Genomic DNA, 19,541 nt, shown 5'->3' with positions numbered 1-19,541 from the left:
CTGGCGGAGACATGATGTAGATGGTATGTATTGTAAAATAGTATGTAATTAATTATCATGTTATTTAGTTTCGTCGTTATTACACTTTATAAGAGCTGTACAAAAATATTGGGAACATACAATACTGCCTAAAGGAGCAGCCCCTGTCCAAACACGAAAATAATCTCTTAGCCAGTGAAATTAAGAAATGGTATAGATATCTTTAGCTTCAGCAATGTCCCATTCGCTTCTTCTTCTATGGCTCTACAATCCAACTGGAACTTGGCCTGCTTTTCAACTTAATATTGAAATTAATATTAGCATTTCCACAGTTATTGATTGAAAACTTTCTATGCCCGCCAATGCATGAGCATGTATCTTGTGTGGCGAGTACATGGATACATTATGCCTAGGGAGTCAAGAATGTTTCCCACCCGAAAACATCCTAGACCGGATCAAGTATCGAATTCGCCATTTCCGGTCTGACAAACTTACGCCTTTGCTCGCAAGGATAACTGGAGATTCATAACTTCCCATACGCACTAAGGCATTTAGAACCATTGTTCTCCTTTCTTTGAATTTTACTTTTTCTTGTGGAGTTCGTTTTTGACCGTGTACCAGATGCATATGACATAACACCTAACACTCCCTAAAAGAACTAACAATTTTAAGACGCTTCTGCTATGTTACAAATATGCGATTATGATGGGTAGTATAAAAAGATATTTTAGTTACTAGATAAAGATTGTCCCTGTCCGGAACATCTTTTGCTGGCGAGGATAGGAGAGCTAAATGTCAAAGAAGGAAAATCCATACGATTTGACAGCTTGGTACCCAACATGTTCCAGAACAAAGGGAACCGAAGCGACAATCTTTATCTAGTAACTAAAATATCTTTTGTAGTATATCAGATGTGTTTCTAGAATAAAGAGTTTGTCTTGGGATCCACCTCTTAGAATTGGGATTAGCGTATTTCCTTACGCTCATGCTCACGCCAACAGTTCCCATCGGTGTTGGCCGCTAAATGAGTTTTCGTAGGAGTAGGAAATTCGAAATAATTCTCTATATTATTCCCTAAAGAATTTGCGAATGGAATATCTCAAGGATTCCTAAAAGAATTTCTGAAGGATTTTATAAGAGCTACCCGAAAGAATTTCAACATGAATTTCCTAAAATCTAAAGCAATCTTTAGAAGACTTGCTAATTGAAGGAATGACCGAAGGAATTACTATAAAAAATTTCGAAAGAATCCCTGGAGATCTGGAGAAATTCCTGAGGGAAATTTCGAAGGTATTCTAAAAATTTCTTCCAAGAGTTTCCAGAGGGACTTATTGAGAAGGTACTAGCAGAAATCCAAAAATATACTCCAAAGAAATTCCTAAATCAATTTTCGAAGAAACTCCGGAAGTAATTTCACAATATGCATTCCTAAATAAACATCGGAAGGACTAAAGAAATTTCCGAAGGTATTCCAAAAACAATTTGCGTAGCGTAACCTTCTAAAGGAACTTCAGAAGGATTTTCCAAAATAATTTCTGATGATATTCCAACAAGAATTCCTAAAAGAATTTCCGAATAATTTTCGATATTTCTTTCAATTTCTTCTTTGCATTTTCGAGGAATTTCCTTCCAATTTATTTTCGGAATTACAATTTATTTTCGGAAATACCTACCTTTCTAAATTTTCTCGAAAATTCCTTCAGGAAATCCTTTGGAATTTCTTATAGGAATTCCTTAAAAAATTCCTTTACAAATTCTTCTAGGAATTTCTTCGGAAATTCATTTATATAGAAATTCCTTCAAAAAATGCTTTAGGAATACTTTCATAAGATCAATCAGATTTTAATTTGGAATTCCTAGGGAAACCCTTTAGACATTTCTTTAAGGATATCTACGGAAATTGTTTCAGGAAAAACTTCCTAATTTTTTGAAGGAGAATTCTTCTTATGAGTTTCTTTATAAATTCCTTTGTAAATTACCTTAAGATTTGTTTTTTTTTTTTTTCGAGAGTTGACCAGTTAGCGTCTTAACAGACTGGTAACCTCGGCTGAACTCTCCATGTGATACACAATACTAGCAGACGACTCAAGCTATGTTTGCTCACTAGAGTCACTGCGGTCTGGGTTCGTATTGTGATCATACCGATACATTTCCCTTCCCGCAGTCTGTCGGTTTAAAACAAATAATAATAATAATGAAAGCTCACCACGCGCATGAATGTTTTCCAGATAATTAACATGTAAAGTTGATTTAATGTTTTCTTGGAGCCGACATTCAATACCGAATAGTAGTCTATGTGGACGGTTGGTACTGATGCATTTCAAGTAAAGGCTCGTTCTAAGCGATTAACGCAACGGCATCTTGCAGTAATTCTGTATTCTCTGTCAAACGCGTCACCGCGCCCACCACCGCAGCCGAGCCATAACACTTTGATGTATGTGATGGGATCATACTAGTGGACTTTGTTTCAACATGGAATAATTTAAATGGTACCGTAAATACAATAAATTAATTTAGTACTATTGCAATAAATCGACATATTAATCTGAGAGCTTCCATTATTTGGCGGTTGATCAAGATTATGGCGTCATATCCTTTACAGTACTGTCTGATATCCTAAATTTCAGTAGTCAAATGGTCATGTTCTATTCCGCTCTTGGTGTCGGTTGTCTGTTAAGTTTCAACATAAAGGTCTTATATAACTTTGTCTTATTAGTGTTTTAGTCATTGTTAGATACAGTATGTATAGAACTACAAAATAATTTTAAGTATTGCCTTAAATCTACTTCCTTCCTCTATATCAATATCTGCTTTCTCCTTTTATCAATCTCTTTCTCTTTTCTAGCTAAATCTCTACTTTTTCTTCTGTATATCTCTTATCTCAGAATTTTATATATATTATATAGTATAGAAACTTTCCTTGGCTTCTCTTAACAATTTCTAAACACAAATTAAAAAAAAAACTCTATTAAATATCTGAATCTAAAATGTCCAATATTATTATTTCATTTTATGATCAATCTAATTTTTAATCCTACGTTTTTCTGGTGATTTTGGTTTGCTATGATGTTAAGACCATCAGAACCAATACACAAAGTTTATGTAAGAAATATTCATTGTTATGGAGAAGATTCAGATTCCTATCATTAAGCTATTTTCTATTCATTTAATTGCATCGCATTACTATTTTGAATTTTCCAACCTGATGTAAATCCAGATAAGTCTAAATAGTTCTCCACACCCAATTGAGAGCATTCTGAAACTTGAATGTATCTAAAATATAAGAATGATCTTAGATTCATGACTTCCAATTTCAATCTATATTACAACCTATCCTATCCTACCTATGGCCATTTGGCTTCCTTTACTCAGTTGACGAGATGTTAATTTCCGACCCTTGAGAGTGTAAATGAGCCCTAGCGGATCCTCCATGTAAGAACTATACCTGATCAGTATGCGGAACATATAATCAGGGCTCGTCTACAAAGCAGCCGATCCACTGTGAATCGTTAGAGGCGCACTGAAGTGCTCCAAATGTGATATGATACACAGATGAATATTACAGGGCTGGTAGCGATAAATGCCGTTCAAAATAGTGACTTAGTGACCAACTATGACGAAAAAAGTGACCAAATAGTGACTTTCAGAAGCAGAAAAAGTGACCAAACAGTGACTTTTGTATGAAGTACTAACCAGGTAGTGAGCTGAGTGGCATTCTATTGTTAATGTGTAACTCGTAGTAGATCGGAACTAGGATATCATGTTTTTCAAATCTTTATTAGAATGCTATCAGAAATCAAGAGAAGACAAAAATTACAATATCATAGGATTACTACTGCTGGTCGTGTGCATCTTCATCGTAACTAGTGAGAGGATGGATCTTAACAGGGGACAACCGACTTGGCGACACCATCATAAACACCACAGAGTTGGATATTGAGGAAGGTATTCGTTGGGACATCCAGAGGCTAGCAATATGACCATGGTATGGTATACCTTATTCCGTAACACACAGGAGCAGGTAACGAGTTACAAGTTGTTACACTAAACCATGCTTATAATTTCAACAATGATTTTGAAGCAAGTTCTACAGCATTGTGGTCATAAAGTTTAACATGAGCTCAAAGTTTATCGTGAAACTGCAGTTTGTGTATGAAAAAGGCAGAATGAAGTATAACAAATTTTGCACTGTCTTTTTCTATCGATCAAAAAATATTGTCTCGTCAAAATACATCCCAAAAGTTTCACCATATATAGATGATTCAGCTGCAAGACAGTATGAAAAAGTGCTAGAACGATGTTTTGGATTGGGATTTCGCTAATTTGTATGTAGTTAGACGTGTGAACATTCGTTTGGGACGTTGAAAAAAAAGAAATAAAATGATCTAATCAATGAATCGCCTGCATTGAGCGTGCTTACAGCGGCACACTAGGAGTTAACTTTCTGAAATCAGTATGGTGAAAGGCATTTAAAGTTCAATTTCTCGAAATTAAGCACCTTAATCGAAAAAAATATTTGGTACGCGTAGTAGCGGACACCATCCTTCATAACCGGTACCAAATAGTTTTTCATGGAAAGTTCCTAATTTTGAGAAAACCCACGTTAGATGCCTTTCGCCATACAAATTTCTGTGGTTAACTCATACTGGCTATTTTGCGCATATACAATAGCGCCTGGATGTGGAAGCGGCGGGAAGAAAATCAGCCACTGCCAATTATTCATTTCTAGACAGAAAATTATTTGGAATCACAAAGCTTATGAATCTTTATAAGGAAAAATTGATAAAAAAAACTTAAAGAATCCAAAATTATGATGACATTTTTTAAATACGATTTTAATAATTAAAAATAACATTTTAATTGAAACAAATTTTAATACATATAGAGTCCATTTGCCATTTGTTTTTTCGAGACATCTCGGTTTCAAGTTTCGTGAAATGTGATCCAAAATCTTCAATTTGATGCAGAAATTGCTTGAAAACTCTGATTTTTTCAGAAATTTCAGCGGAAGTTGTTTTCTGCCTTGTGGAAAACCTTGTGAAAATTTCTAGGATTTTTTTTTCAGAAATTGTGCAGAAAATACTTCAATCCTTGAAATCTTTCTCCAGGAGTTCAAACGAAATTCCAACAGAAAACCGATGGCGAATGTCAGCACAAAACTTCCGGAAATTCTTTCATACCATAAATTCAAGGCAGAATATTTTGTGACACTTCTGCTGTCTTTCAGAAATTTCCGCAACTGCGCCAATTACTATAAAAACTTCGCGAATCTGAAAAAATCCTTCAAATACAAGCGGATTTTTCATGAATTCATTAAATCTTTGAGAATTCCTATATTGTTTGGTGAATTACTAAGAAAAACCTTCCGAAAATTATTTCCCAAATTCAAGGCGGAATTTTTACGAATTTTACATAAAGATTAAGGCGGTCATCGCTACAGAAATACAGTGAAAGTTCCTCTAAGAGAAACAAAGTTAGGAAGCTTTTATAACGAAGGTGGATTTTCTATAGATACAGGCAACATCAACTTAGGAAGTAATGCGCTGATTCGCTAAAGATGCGCTAAACAACGCATCAATTAGTTTGACAGATAAAACTTCGGAAGAAAGTTCGTTCGAAGTCCCGATGTCCGAATTCTAATGTGTTGCTACTGACAATATCACGCTGTGTGGTTCGTCGTAGAGGGGTTAATCAATCAGAAACTAAGAAATATCTCGGAATTATGTTAAAATTTACGTGACAAAAAATGGATATTCAGAAACGATATAAATGACAACAAGTGAAGCTCTTACCCTTAAAATGCTTGTTAAACGAGTGCTCAAGAGTATAATGCATTCAATAATGGCTTGGAAATATCCAAAAAAATTGCGTAAGCATAGACTTAAATGTGAGTCCTTCTTGACATTCTGCTATCGAAAACAAAACCCTACGCTCCTTATTTATTAAATTTCCACCCAAAACTAAATCCGTTATGTAAATCCGCATCATATCGCGAGAATAGCAAAACCGCGAAAATCGTGAAATTCGTAGTCGTAACAATCCTGCGCTTTATATACGGCGTTGCCTAAACGTATGCCCAAGCTTCGCTGAGTGGTCTGTCTGTGTGTCTCTCGATCCTGAAGTCCATGGTTCGAACCCACTCTGCCTTCCATAAGACGGCCTTGGAGCAATGTTTCAAACTTTATATATTTTTTACATATTAGATTTACATTTGATTTGGTTAATTATAATGGTAGATACAAATGATTTTTATTTTGAACTTTTTTTTTACAAACGGTGGTGCGAAAAAAGTGACTTTAGTGACCATTTTCCGAAAAATAGTGACTTTAGTGACTTTTGGATGCAAATAGTGACTTTTTAGTGACTAGGCTTAAAATAGTGACCAAGTCACTAAAAAGTGACTTGCTACCAGCCCTGATATTATCTTCAGTACCGTCAACCCCCGTAACCTTGGCTAGGGCCTTTGTAAATTACCTTAAGATTTCCTACAAAAATTGAATTAGGAAATCCTTTAATTTTTTCCAAAGAAATTACATCAACAATTATTGAATACTTTCAAATAAAAATTTCCAGTAATTCCTCAGAAAATCCCTACCGAAACTCTAGTAAGAAATTCTTGGAATTCATTTGAAATTAAACAGTGAAATATTCGATTTGGTGGGTCACGTGCCCCAGCATCAGTGGTGCCCAACAAACATTGAAAGCTGAAAAAGGGCTTATTTCGTTGAAAATAAGCTTCTTCGACAAAAAAAACTTGCTTGTTCAGCTAAAATTCTTGTAAAGGAAGGTCAACTCAAGGCATTACTCCGTAATTGATTGCGATGAATCTGTATACACGTTGATTAGTGTAGCTCGAATATTATAAATCACTCTGTTTTGTCTTTTTTCAGTGCTTGCCGTGTTGCAGGAGGAACCGGATGTCATGAGCTACTGGTTGTGGCTTGGAACAGCCATCGGCACTGGACTAGGAGCGCTGGGTGGTGCGTTGGTGCTGTAGCCTCCGTTCTCAAATCATCATCCGCATCGAAGAAAACCGGCACCATGGTGGTGCTATTCGCTAAATCCTTTCCGGACTTTCGCAGGTTTTGTCGTTTGTTTGCTGGCTGCTCCAGTTCCTCAATACCTCAAGCACAACGTTCTGGTAATGGAAGACCGCGACAACAACTGGTAAGCAACGGGCTGCTTATCTGAGTACCAGCTTTTATTTCTTGTGGCCGCCTTGTTGTTGTGATCAACATTACTCTTCTGATTTGGCCACTAGCATGGAGAAGCGGGAACGGACTCGGTACTGGAAGTCCCAACAGACGAGAAAACTCAAGGAGCGATTATGCTTTATTACAAAAGGAATCTACCTCCACAGGTCAGAACAATATACTCTGGGAATAATTTTGGATTTGGAAACGAACTCAACGTAACTCAAGTTAGCCATATGTTGGAACTAAAGATGAAAATCATTTTTAATTTAGAATTTAGTGCGTAGTTAAGAAAAGTCGTCAGAACTCGAACTTGTAATTTTATTTTTAAATAAAATCATCTTACAAACTGAAATAAAACATCTAAAACAATAATTATTGTTGTAAGTTTTCAAATAAGCGTTAGACGCTAGATAGACAAACGATTGCAGACTAGACGTTGGCGATTGTGCTATCAGTGATATAATCGAAGGACGTAAGTACGTTGTGCGTGACCGTTTTGAATGAAGTGCCCTTGAAAACGCGATTGCATTAATTTTGGATTTCCGGAGGCTTGTCCTTAAGGGATATTTAAGGTTGTAACGTTGGGAAATGTCACTTCGGAATCTGTAATCTCAGGGAAGTTTACATCTCCTTCGACACTGTTCAGGAGGTCAAAACAATTCAAATGAAGGCCACTTGGGATTCCCTAAAATCAGTATCACTCAGAATTTTATCGTACATGTTTCGAAAAAGTCTACGTTAGTCTACGAAGGGGGACCGGGTGGTATACCAAAAGTCTACGTAGACTTAGCTTAGCTAAGCTTAGCTTGATTGACTGTACCCATCAGGTTGCTAGTCGCGATTGGCCAGAAACAAAAAAATAATGCACAGCTCAAATAGTAGTTTTCTCGGGACTAAAAGCTATTCTCACTGTACATCTGAGTTTCTTTAATTCAAGACCAATAACGATGCCGGCCACGCCCTCACAGTCAATTAGCATAATGGGAGGAAAATTAGTTCGATACTCATTGCTACATCTCCATGAGCGCACTGGAAAGGAATAGTATGTTAGTTGGAAAGAGGAAATCGCCTTGGTAAGCGACATGATGATACACAAACGGAAAAGCAATGCGTGTCTTAAGTATTTTCCTGAAGACTGATTCGATATCTTAACTACTTCGCGACGCAAACCATTGAAGATCGCGCTTGTTTCGACGGAGCAGAGCGCAATACATGCACATAAGCCACCGAACACCAGATAGATAAATTATCACATTTGCATAGATTGAAACACGCACGCACGCGATGGCTACTGCAAACTCCAGAAACAAATTTTAAATTTCTGATTAATTTACTCACCCGCACGAAGCAGAACAAAATTTCGGTGACAGGCCGAAATTTATTTGTAAGAACACCTTTGTAATTTTCATGCAGATTTATCTGAAATTTTCACGAGAAACTCACCAAACAATGTATTTTTAATTTCCTTGGAAAAGTGAAATTAAAAAAATAAAATGTGGAAACATTCTAAAATTCCACGAGGAAATATTTCGAATTCACTTTAAATTAGAAATTAATTCGTCGTTTTACAATTTTGAATTGGCGTGGAGAATTATAGGTCAGGTGCGTGACAGATTTTAAACAGTGGCGCGGTGATGGTGAACACCTTTAGGAGGAATCGAAACTAACAGAAATTAAATAAATTGGCTTTGAGATATGGTTTCAGGAGCTGAAAACAGAGAATTAAATTTGATTTCGTTTTAAATTGATTTTTGTTTTGTTCGACTGTATTCAGTTTGAATTTGTTATGTTTGAAATTTGAATTTTATTGTAATGTTTACATACTGAAATGGATTTGAATAGCTGAAGTGCTCAAAATTGTCCAATCACATATGATGTTTTGTAAAATTTGGAAACGTCTACGTAGACTTCAAGGGGGTTCGGAGAAGTCTACGAGAGCCTACTAGGGGTAAAGGGGTTTGAAAATGTGAAATTTCGATCTACATGGTTTATGGACAGTTTTATACTTGTGCTGCTATGCGGTTGAGTTCCGAACTATGCTTGCCAACTTTTTAGAAGACATAAACTTTCAAAATCTCATTTATTGCGAGATAAAACCTAACGAATTCCTTACACTAGCGCTGCCAAGTAGAGGAATTCCGAACTAAACTTGCCTCCACCATAATGATTCTTTCGAAAAAAGTTACATAAGACAGAAACTATTCTAAATAGAGATTTCAAGATATCCAACCTAAAAGGGTGGTAACCACTTTCAGTTATCACTATGTACCTAATTCCGAATTTGCAAAGATTGCTTTAATAAATTGTTCTGTGGGCACCCAGTCAGTAAGTGATTTGAGTATTAATCGGTGGTTTGATGTTGATTCATTCATTTCATTTCATTTTATTTATTTAGTTAACAGAACAGATAACACTGAATCAACAGTTTGACGCCACAATGCACGTTCAGGCCGCACTCTCCATCCTCGATACGTTTACGACTCAGCCAAGTCATTTTCACCTGGTGGCTCATTCATCTCGCTCGACTGCGCTCCGCCGTCCGTACCTGCCGGATCAGGGCTTGCACCATCTTTACCAGGTTGCTGTCGGCATTCTTGCAACATGTCCTGCCATCGTCCCTTCGGCTAGCTTCTGCTTCTGGATACTGGGTTCGCCGTGAGTTGGAGCGACTCATGGTTCATTCTTCGCCGCCACCCCGTCTTCTTGCACACCGCCAAGAGTGGTCCAAAATGCGCACCTCTCTCAGATACTCCGAGTGCCTCAAAGTCCTCCTCGAGCATTGTCCATGTTCTGCGATAGCAGGACTACCAGTCTTAATAACGTCTTGTACGCGACGACATTTGGTGCGGTGGCAAGTCTTTTTCGACGACAGTTTCTTCTGCGAGCCAATACGTAGGCCGTGCTTCCACAGAGATGCGCCTTCATTCACGAACGGTTGTTGTCAGCCGTCAGCAAGGATCCGGTAGACAGATTCCTCGACCACCTCGAAGGTATCCCCGTCTATCGAACACTGCTTCCCAGGCGGAGCCTGTCGCGCTGCGGTTGCCCACGACATGTACTTTTGTCTTTGATGCATTCACCACCAGTCCAACTTTTTGTTGCTTCATTTCAGGCGTTAGCCGGATTCGCCGCCACCTTTACCAAATGTTCGCCGACAATGTCCATTCATCCGCGAAGCAAATAAATTGAGCTGGATCTTTGACTAATCGTATCCCGGCTGCACGGCTCTCCGCATGACACCGTCTGGCGCAATGTTGAACAACAGGCTGAAAGTCCATCACCTTGTCTTTTAGTCCCCGGCGCGATTCAGACGAACTGTCAGATATTTCGCCCGAAATCTGCACACAGTTTTCACACCATCCACCGTTGCTTTGATCGGTCTGGTAAACTGACGAAGCTGTTTCGCAATCCATATTTTCCATGGCTTGCGGATACCTAGCTGTTCGTATGCCGCCTTGAAATCAACGAACAGATGGTGCGTTGGGACTAGTTTCAGATTTTGAAGGATTTACCGTACAGTAAGATCTGGTCCGTTGTCGAGCGGCCGTCAACGCGCCGGCAGTAACTTCCCACGAACTCGTTCACTAATGGGGTGACAGACGACGGAAGATGAATCTGGGATATCGCTTTGTAGGGCGATTAGGATGGTGATCGCTCGAAAGTTCTCACACTCCGTTGCCGCCTTTGACATAGATGGGGCATATAACCTGTAGCTTCGCTCCAGGCAAGCTTATGACATATGTAATTACTAATCAATTTTAAGACTTTCAAATAAGTCTCGCCAAATCTAGCCCTAGATGATCGATCAAAGGGCGACGTCATTAAGCGCCTCGCGAAATTGGAGTACTCAGCCAACAGCTCCGAAGGTCAGGTTTGTGAAATCCGCAGAAGTGTGAGAGAAAAGGTCGCGGCTAGACCCTGAAACATAGCGACGCCTCAGCGAGCTTCAGACTGAACTATTTCAATGCAGATTCGCGGGAAATCGAATTCCTGTTCGGCCAGGGTCCTCATCCTTAATCTGAGGGTAACGACTTAAATTGTTTCTGCCAAACCGCCGCCAACTGAAGCGAAGTGTCGCCCTTTTTTGTCCGTGGAGTCGTTTCTGGTTGAAGTGTAAGTTAAGCAAGCGTTTGATCACTGTTTATTTAATTTCTGTTGTTTTTGATAAGTAGTGTCAGTTTGCCTTAAAAACGTGTGTATATCGTTAGGATCAGTTTGTGCGTTTCTCGAAGATTGTCAGGTAATGTGTCGCAGTGCTCGTTGTTTCCGTGCGTAATGTGTATAGTTAATTCTTTATGTAGCCGCCCTTTATTTGTCGCAAACCGCGTCACACCACCATCGTTGGGACGAAGAGATTTGCCGCATCCGTCGCCGAGAGGGCTAACGTCAGTCACGTTGGTCAATTCAATCGTGATTGCCAATTGCCACGCATCGTCAACGTGAGGTCGCAGTGCCGAGCCGCCGATCCCTTCCCTGTGGGGAATTGGCCTACGATCACCACGGCCATCATCGCTACGAACGTTGATGACTTTCCGCCGTCTACGGGCGCTGCAGTACCGGTGACGAACACGATCGAGTGGTCCAAGCGATCTCTTTTTTTATCGGTGCAATCAGGTGAGGACGCCTCGGAGGATTTTGCGACAAGCGTAGGTCAGATGACTGACAGGTCAATTTGGACAGTCCGCCGGGAAAAGTTTGGGTGATGTGGATCTAATCCAACGCTGCACATTCGTGGATTTTAAATGGGCACCATCCTTCCTCTACATTGATGATTAACCGTTGTGAAGCTAGATGACCGTTCGAATAGACAAAAGGGATAACACACATGTATGACACGTAATCTAGAATGACGATAAAGAACACGACATGAACAAATGAGATGACTATAGTGAAACTTGTGACAAAATAAAAATCAAGCATGATCAAAGCACATAAAGTGTAGTCCACCTTTTGCGTTTCCAATAAATCAGTACACTATAAAAATTATGTATTTGTTATACTTGTTGAAGATTATAATTGTTTAGAAGAAAGTGTTTTGTTGCTCCGGTCGTTTATCTTACAGTATTGAATTCTTTCGCTGGTGAATTTTGACTGTTGGATGCTATTCCCCTTAGTTGCGCCTTGGCGTGGACTTTAGTAAGATTACCAGTGATGAAAAGGCGATGCAACTGTACATTGCATTGCAACGTTGGAGGTATGCGATCTCATGCCGCACTGGAGAATAATTTGAAATTTTAAGGTTTATGTTGATTGTAGTAGGGTAATTTCCCGAGTTTTGCGTAGTCAGTAGGCAGGCTGGATCGATCTCCCTTCAGGAGTAGTTTCAATGGACTCGCCCTGAGGCAGTCTCAACGGAGCAAATTTAGACGCGTCGTGCGGTCTCCAATGGTAGATGTAGCGCTTAAGTCCTTTAGATTTCAAGAGCACTCGGCCAGCGCCGACGTACAAATGCGCCCAACTGAAAGGTCTTTAGGTAGTTTTTGGGTAATGCTCTGGAAGTTACCAAAGTACTATTAGTTCTTATGGTCCGATTTGCAGTTTTATGTTTAGGAATTATTTTGAGTTTTGTGATTGTTACTGAAGCTTTTGTACCGTGGAAATTGTGAAGAAATTTCAGATTTTTCGAGATATTTTGATGTCTGGAGAAAATTAATGAAGAGATATAGTGCGTTTCGATGTAACACGGTATTTTTTCGGTAAAAGCAGAAATATGCTTTGTGTAGGTAATAGAATACAAGGTATTAGGATTTCATTCAAAGGCTGTTATGTAAACAGTACGGAAGTTATCAGATCACTATTACTAAAGACAGTTGATTGACGGAATGTATACTTACGATACATTGTGCACAAGAATATTTAGTCTGGGTATGTTGAAATGAACAGGTTCTGAGGTAATTTAGCAGTTGGAATGAACGATTTATGAGTAATATTAAGGGCTTTAGAGGTATACGGGAAATTGGGAAAATCTCTGGATATTTGGAAAGTATGGAGAATAGCGTAAAGGGCTCTGACAAAAAACAGAGTTATCCATACACGGTTGGACGAAAAGCAAGACGAATTAGTTAGGAAAATAGAGACAGAGGAGAACTCTCTCTTATGAAATATGGGACTTAGAGTTTGAATCAAGCTAGAAAGCAAAATATAGGGGTAAAAAGAAGATAATACTACGTAGATATTCAGATTCATGTACGAAATACCAATTGAAAGAAAAGTAAATGCACCTAGTGCTGGTACTGCAAGGGATATGATCATGTCAGAGATGATTGTTTAGATTTGAAAGGGACGTGAAAATCGTAGAAGAATTCTTCAGATAACTTTCATTCTGGAATCATGGACTCTTCCGATTCCGATACTGTAGAGAGCTGGATCGAGGAACAGAAACTGATTGCATGGAGGACTTTAAGTTTTTCCTTCGATAAGCAGGTTCGAGCAAAAATAATAATAAACTTCATACACATTTTGCGTTTTGTTGTATGTCGAAGAAATAGAGCCACCTGTCGAGTTAAATCATGGGAAATTGGAGATAAAGAGAACCAAAATATAGAACTTTGTGTCTTTCATCAATAACACCAAAGCTGCGTTTTGGATTTATTGTCGGTGGAAAGTTTGGTTTTAAAATATTAGCAGTTTTGTTATTAACGGGAATGCCATTGGTAGAACCTACTAACGTTACTGTTTCGACACGAACAGCAACAAACACTGAGGGTTCACCTAATTAAAAAATCTGTCTAAATCCGATCCAGAATACGCGCTCAGATTTTGGATCAAGGGTTATCAGACTCCTGCAATCTCTAAGAAAGTTGAATGGGAAGAGACTTGGCATCTTTGCTGCTGGGATTTCTTAGAAGCTGAATCATAGGGCCACGATTGAGAAAATCAGTTGAGCTGAAACTGTTTAACAAGCTATGTAGCTCTTGGTTGAGAATGTAACAACGCACCATGATGCTTTCGCTCTGGTTGCTTAAAATACTTTACCGCCGTTTGTGAGATTTAGCTCTGGCCATTTGGTCCGGAGCAGCCTAACAACGTTATTTACTGGGTGCTTCCTAGGGAAGGCTTTAGCTGGACTCCTAGAGAAATCTCACGAACGATATGGACTAGGCACTTAAGGATTGTTCTGGTAGGAGGATCTTTGTTGAAGATTGTTGGTCTGCCATACCTACCCTCTCGACCAGAAGACAGAGCGAGTCCATGGAGTTTACTCAGGACGATGACCCTATTTAACGGAAACTCGGAGTTAATACAGCGTTGATGAGGGTAACTAAGCGTGAAGCATAAAAGCGAGAATATAGAGAGACCGAGGTTCTCAGATGATGACCGTCTAAGACTCAGGAGGTCTACCCATATAGAGTGAACGATGAAAGTACACCGAAATAAATCAGGCTGGCAGATCAACTAATCTCTAAGAAAAAGAAACTGTTGTCTAGAAAAAATCTATTTTTGTATTTATGTTTGTCTCTCCCTAGCTATGGAAATGTGACGGAACAGCTTTTTAAAAATTATGTTAGAATTGTTTCTTTCCATTGTTTTGTGGATTAATGTTAGTATTGTAGTGGTGTATCGAGTCTTGTCTAATTTAGTACCTTAATGCTACAAATTTATTCGTAATTCTCGAAAAAATGTATATATTTCCTTCTTTTTTCATGTTCACTTGCTGCTATTGCATTGTTATTTATTATAGGAACTATTTATTATTATTATTTATTCAAATATTTATTATTGTAATGTTAAAATAGAGATATTTCCATACAAATATTTATTTACGATTTATTTATTTATTCATATTATTTACTTATTTATCCACTATTTATTGATTTATTTATTTATTTATTTGGCTAAATTATTTATTTATTTATCTTTAATTTATTATAAATAAATTTGAACCATTGTTCTCGTCCGTGAATTTATGCACGACCCCTTATGCACATCGTCGTTGGGTCGTGCAACATTCCACCCATCTGATGATCTCCGATATTCCTAAAAGAAATCAATTATTAAAATTTGCTCTATTAACATACCTGAGAATCGGAATCCAACTCTCCTTTTATGGTGTTGTCTGTATCAAAACCATAGCCGCTCTTCAAAACAGGCGGCGAAATCCATCCATTCAGTCCAGCCATCACATCCTCGTCAGGATGTGACAAATCCTCCCGCCGGGTGAAATATCCGTCTTGGGATTTGATTTCCTGGGAAAACAAAGACAAAAACATTAAAAGCAGTTCATTTCACCTACCTTTTCTTTAGATTCGTCAATTCCACAGGTAGTTTATTAGCCAAAAACAGCAAAAATAAATTTCAATTACCGATTCGTAGAATATTTCGCACCGTCTCATATTACACTTATCACTCAACGAAGCGTTGTTTGTTTACTTGTAGAAGGTTCAATGTATGGGTGTTATGTTGCATAGTAATAGGGTGGGATAATTTGTATTTATTCTCGTTTCGTTGAAGCCAGATAGCATATTTGGTGTTGGAAACTTGAATTAAAGTGCGATTAATTATGTGCAGTTTGGGTTTATATTTCGTGTTGGCCTATGTGATTAGGCGTTAGAAGCGTAACTGCGGTGTAAAATTATATGGATATTTTCAGTTATTTATGTGCCGATGTAAGTTCGGTATTCATGTTACAGTTGATTTGGAGTTAGCCAATTTTTTGTTAGGGTCTACGTTTTGTGTATTAGTGCGCCGCATATACCAAAGGAACAACCATGGTGTGGCGCTCTAAGATCAAAATAGTTGCAGTTTACTGATCGGGGAAGGGGGATATAGTTCCAACGATATGATTGGAATTGTTCCTAGATTTGGTCTCACCTGTTATTTGGAGTTATGTTGTGTAGTTTATTGTGGATTTATGTTGCTGTTGTTGAGTAATTAGGGCTTAGGCGGCTAAAAATGTTAAAATTTTGGTTCAAATGCCGTTTTGAGACCCCCATGATGTTTGAGAATTTGTTTATATGTTGCGAACCACCTGCGGGTAACATAATGTTGTTAATTCTTCCGTACCGTATTATAAGGACCAAGAACTTTTGAGAATATTGCTAAATATTGTAAATAAGTAGAATTTAGGAATGTCGTTTGGTAAAGTTTTCAATTTAAAGATAAATGTTATAATGTGAGGAGAGTTTGCCTTACGAAAATTTGGTTGTAGTCCTGCAGCAATTTCGTAAAAACAAGCTTTCCTAGTGTTATGTAGCCTTCGCTCCATGGCTTGAATTATGAATAATTAATTACTAATCAATTTAAGACTTTCAAATAGGATCAACGCCAAAATCTAGCCTAACTTTGTAGTACGATCAAGGCGACGTCATTAAGCGCCTGCGCGATTAAAATACTCAGCAACAGCTCCGAAGGTCAAGTTTGTTGAAATCCCGCCGAAGATGTTGAGAGAAAAGGTCGCAGCTGAACCCGAAACATTAGCGAACGCCTCAGCGTAAGCTTCGAACTTCCGAACTATTTCCAGTAAAGAGTTCGCGAAATACCGAATTCCTGTTCAGCCGAGTCCTCATCCTTAATCTGAAATTAACGACTTCGTTAATTTCTCCCAAACCGCCTTCAGGCGGTGTCGCGCCTTTTTGTCCGTGAGTCGTTTCTGGTTGAAGTGTAAGTTAGAAAGCGGCAGTGGTGGAATTTTTCTTTATTTTAATTCTATTTCTTTTTGTTAAGTAGTGTCAAGTTTGGCAACAAACGTAGTGTGTGCGTTAGGATCAGTTTTGGCGTTTCTCGAAGGAATTGTCGAGTAGTAATGCTCCGCGTGCTCGTTGTTTCCGTGCATTGTGTATAATTAATTGTCCTTTATGGCAGCCGACCGCTACGTTTTATGCGAACAACCGTCACACCACCATCGTTGGGACGAAAGATTCCCGGCATCCGTCGCGGAGGGGCCAACCGTCAACACGTTGGTCCCAATTCCAATCGTAGTTACCAATTGCCGCATCGTCGCTTATAGGGGGTCAGCAGAGTGCCGACGCCGATCAGCCCCTGTAGAAATTGGCCACGTCGCAACGGCCATTCGGCATCGCTTCTGAACGTTGATCGATTTCCGCCGTCTGCCAGGAGCGCAGCAGTACCGGTAGGCGAACAACGATCGGTGAATCAAACGTCTTTTTATCAGTGGGGCGTCCAGTGAGGACGCCTCGGAGAGTTTTTATGCCGACCGTAGGTCGGGATGACTGACTGAGTCAGAATTTGGGTTTAATCCATAAACGAGGTTGGATGTGGATCTAATAAAACGTGCGCACGTTACGTGATTTGTAGTCAACCTCTATTGTCAAGCACCCAGGTGGCAGAAAACGCTACCGCCGTTCGTCACATCGTCGATTGCTGAATGGAAATGGGATAACACAATGCGCAGAGCACATGTAGATAGCTAGAATAGACAGATGAAAAAACGCACACCGACAGAACAAATGTAGATAGTAAGTAGTAGAAGAAACTTGATTGACAAATACAAAATCAAGCATGATCAAACAATAATTAATAGTCTTACCTTTGCGTTTCCAATAAATGCAGTATTTACTATAAAAATTATGTATTGTTGTTAACTGGTAGGCGTTATGGTGTTGAAAAGAGAAAGTGTTTTCCCGTTGCTCCGGTCGTTTATGTTGTATTTGAATGTCTTTCGCGTGGGGTGACTGTTGCGCATGCTCTTCCCGCGTTAGTTGCGCCTCTGGTGGACTTTTAGTTGAAGTTACCAGTGATGAAAGAACGATGCAACGTAGCATTGCTGGTTGCAACGTTGGAGGGTATGCGTGATCTCATACCGCACTTTGGAGGAACAATTTGGAAGTTTTAAGGTTTATGTTGAGGTGTGGTAGGGTAAATTCCGAGTTTTTGCGTAGTCAGTGACGGGCTGGATCGATCTCCTCTTCGGAGTATTTCAAATGGACTCGCCCTGAGGCAGTCTCAACCGGGCAAATTTAGACGCGTCGTGCGGTCATCTCCAGATGGAGTGGCGCTTAAGTCGCACATTCAAGAGCATCGGCCAGCGCCGACTACAAACCCCCTTCCTTCCACTCCTCCGATAGCTATTCGGTCTCCCAGATTCTGACTATCCAGTTTATTGCAGGCAAGTGGCCAGCTTTTTCCAGGCGCATCTTGATGGCTCAACTCCGATACCATCATACCAGCTGCTTTATTGGTCTTTAGCTGTTAGATAGCGTCATAACTTCCCTCAAGGTGGGGCTGGTTGGCTTCCATCGTCCGCTGAACTGACGTAGTCATCTCCTCCGCTGCCTTGACTTTCACCTGTACTCTCAGCGCCATTCAGATGTTCCTCGTAGTGCTGCTTCACCTTTTCGATCACCGCACGTTCGTCGTCAAGATGCTCCCATCCTTATCCGGCACGGTATTTCGGCTCGTGGCACAGAAGCCTTTGCGGGATGCGTTGAGCTTCTGATGGGAACTTGCGTGTATCTTGAACGGCACAACTGTTCCATCTCTCGCACTCCCCTTCTTCCAGGCGGCGTTTCTTCTCCTGAAAAGGCAGGTCTGCTGTCTCCGCTTCCGTCTATAACGTTCTACGTTCTGCCAGGTACCTTGCTGCAGCGCGACCGCCCGCGCTGCGTCAGCTATCTCAGAATCTGTCTGCACTCTTTGTCAGACCAATCGTTCCGTCGACTTCGACCCACATACCGACGTTGTTCTCCCGCTGCGTCGTTAATGGCTCGCTTGACTGTGATTCAGCAGTCCTCAAGAGGGGCCCCATCAGGCTCACCCTCTTCGGCAACGCTGCCCCGAGACGCTGCGCGTATGCAGTGGCGACATCAGGTTCAACTTCAGTCGCTCCTAGGTCCCGTACCATGACGCGGTCGTCGGTACCGAACATTATTGATGACGGATAGTTTGGGCGCGAGATTTAACCATCACCAGATAGTGGTCAGAGTCGATGTTAGTGGCACGATATGTCCTGACGTCGATAATGTCGGAGAAGTGCCGTCCATCAATCAGAACGTGGTCGATTTGTGATTCTGTCTGCAGTGGTGATCTCAAGTGGCACCGATACGGGAGGCTGTGTTGGAAGTAGGTGCTGCGAATAGCCGCCCATTCTTGGGCGGCGAATCGGTGGTCGTAGGCCGTTTTTTCGTTCGTCAGCCGGTGAGCGCTGAACTTTCCAGATAATGTCGGTCTAAACTCCTCTCTTGGCCAACCTGGCGTTCAAATCTCCTATGATGATTTTGAGGTCGTGGCAGGCAGCTGTCGTACTTCCGTTCCAGCTGCGCGTGAATGCGTCCTTATCGCCATCAGTGCTTCCAGGTGTGGGCAAGGACGTTTGATTATGCGCAAGTTGAAGAACCGGCCTTTGATCCTCAACCTGCACATTCTTTCATTGATCGGCCACCCGATCACGCGCCTTTGCATATCGCCCAT

General features: G+C 40.1%; 1 protein-coding gene across 1 annotated transcript in view; it reads left to right on the top strand.

Moving 5' to 3' along the window:
* LOC134207920 (uncharacterized) overlaps positions 1-7,037 on the top strand; it is an 8,269-nt gene extending 1,232 nt beyond the window's left edge. The window contains exons 2-3 of the mRNA XM_062684033.1: positions 1-23; positions 6,870-7,037. The exon at positions 1-23 is cut by the window's left edge and continues 378 nt beyond it. Of these exons, the coding sequence (XP_062540017.1) occupies positions 1-23; positions 6,870-6,976 (130 nt within the window). The 3' untranslated portion in view covers positions 6,977-7,037. The remainder of the gene's footprint in view (positions 24-6,869) is intronic.
* The last annotated feature ends 12,504 nt before the right edge of the window (positions 7,038-19,541 follow it).

The sequence above is a fragment of the Armigeres subalbatus genome, chromosome 1 (assembly GCF_024139115.2).
Source record: "Armigeres subalbatus isolate Guangzhou_Male chromosome 1, GZ_Asu_2, whole genome shotgun sequence".
Taxonomy (NCBI): Eukaryota; Metazoa; Arthropoda; class Insecta; order Diptera; family Culicidae; genus Armigeres; species Armigeres subalbatus.
Note: the sequence above shows the minus strand (reverse complement) of the source record. Positions and strands in the feature narration are given on the sequence as shown.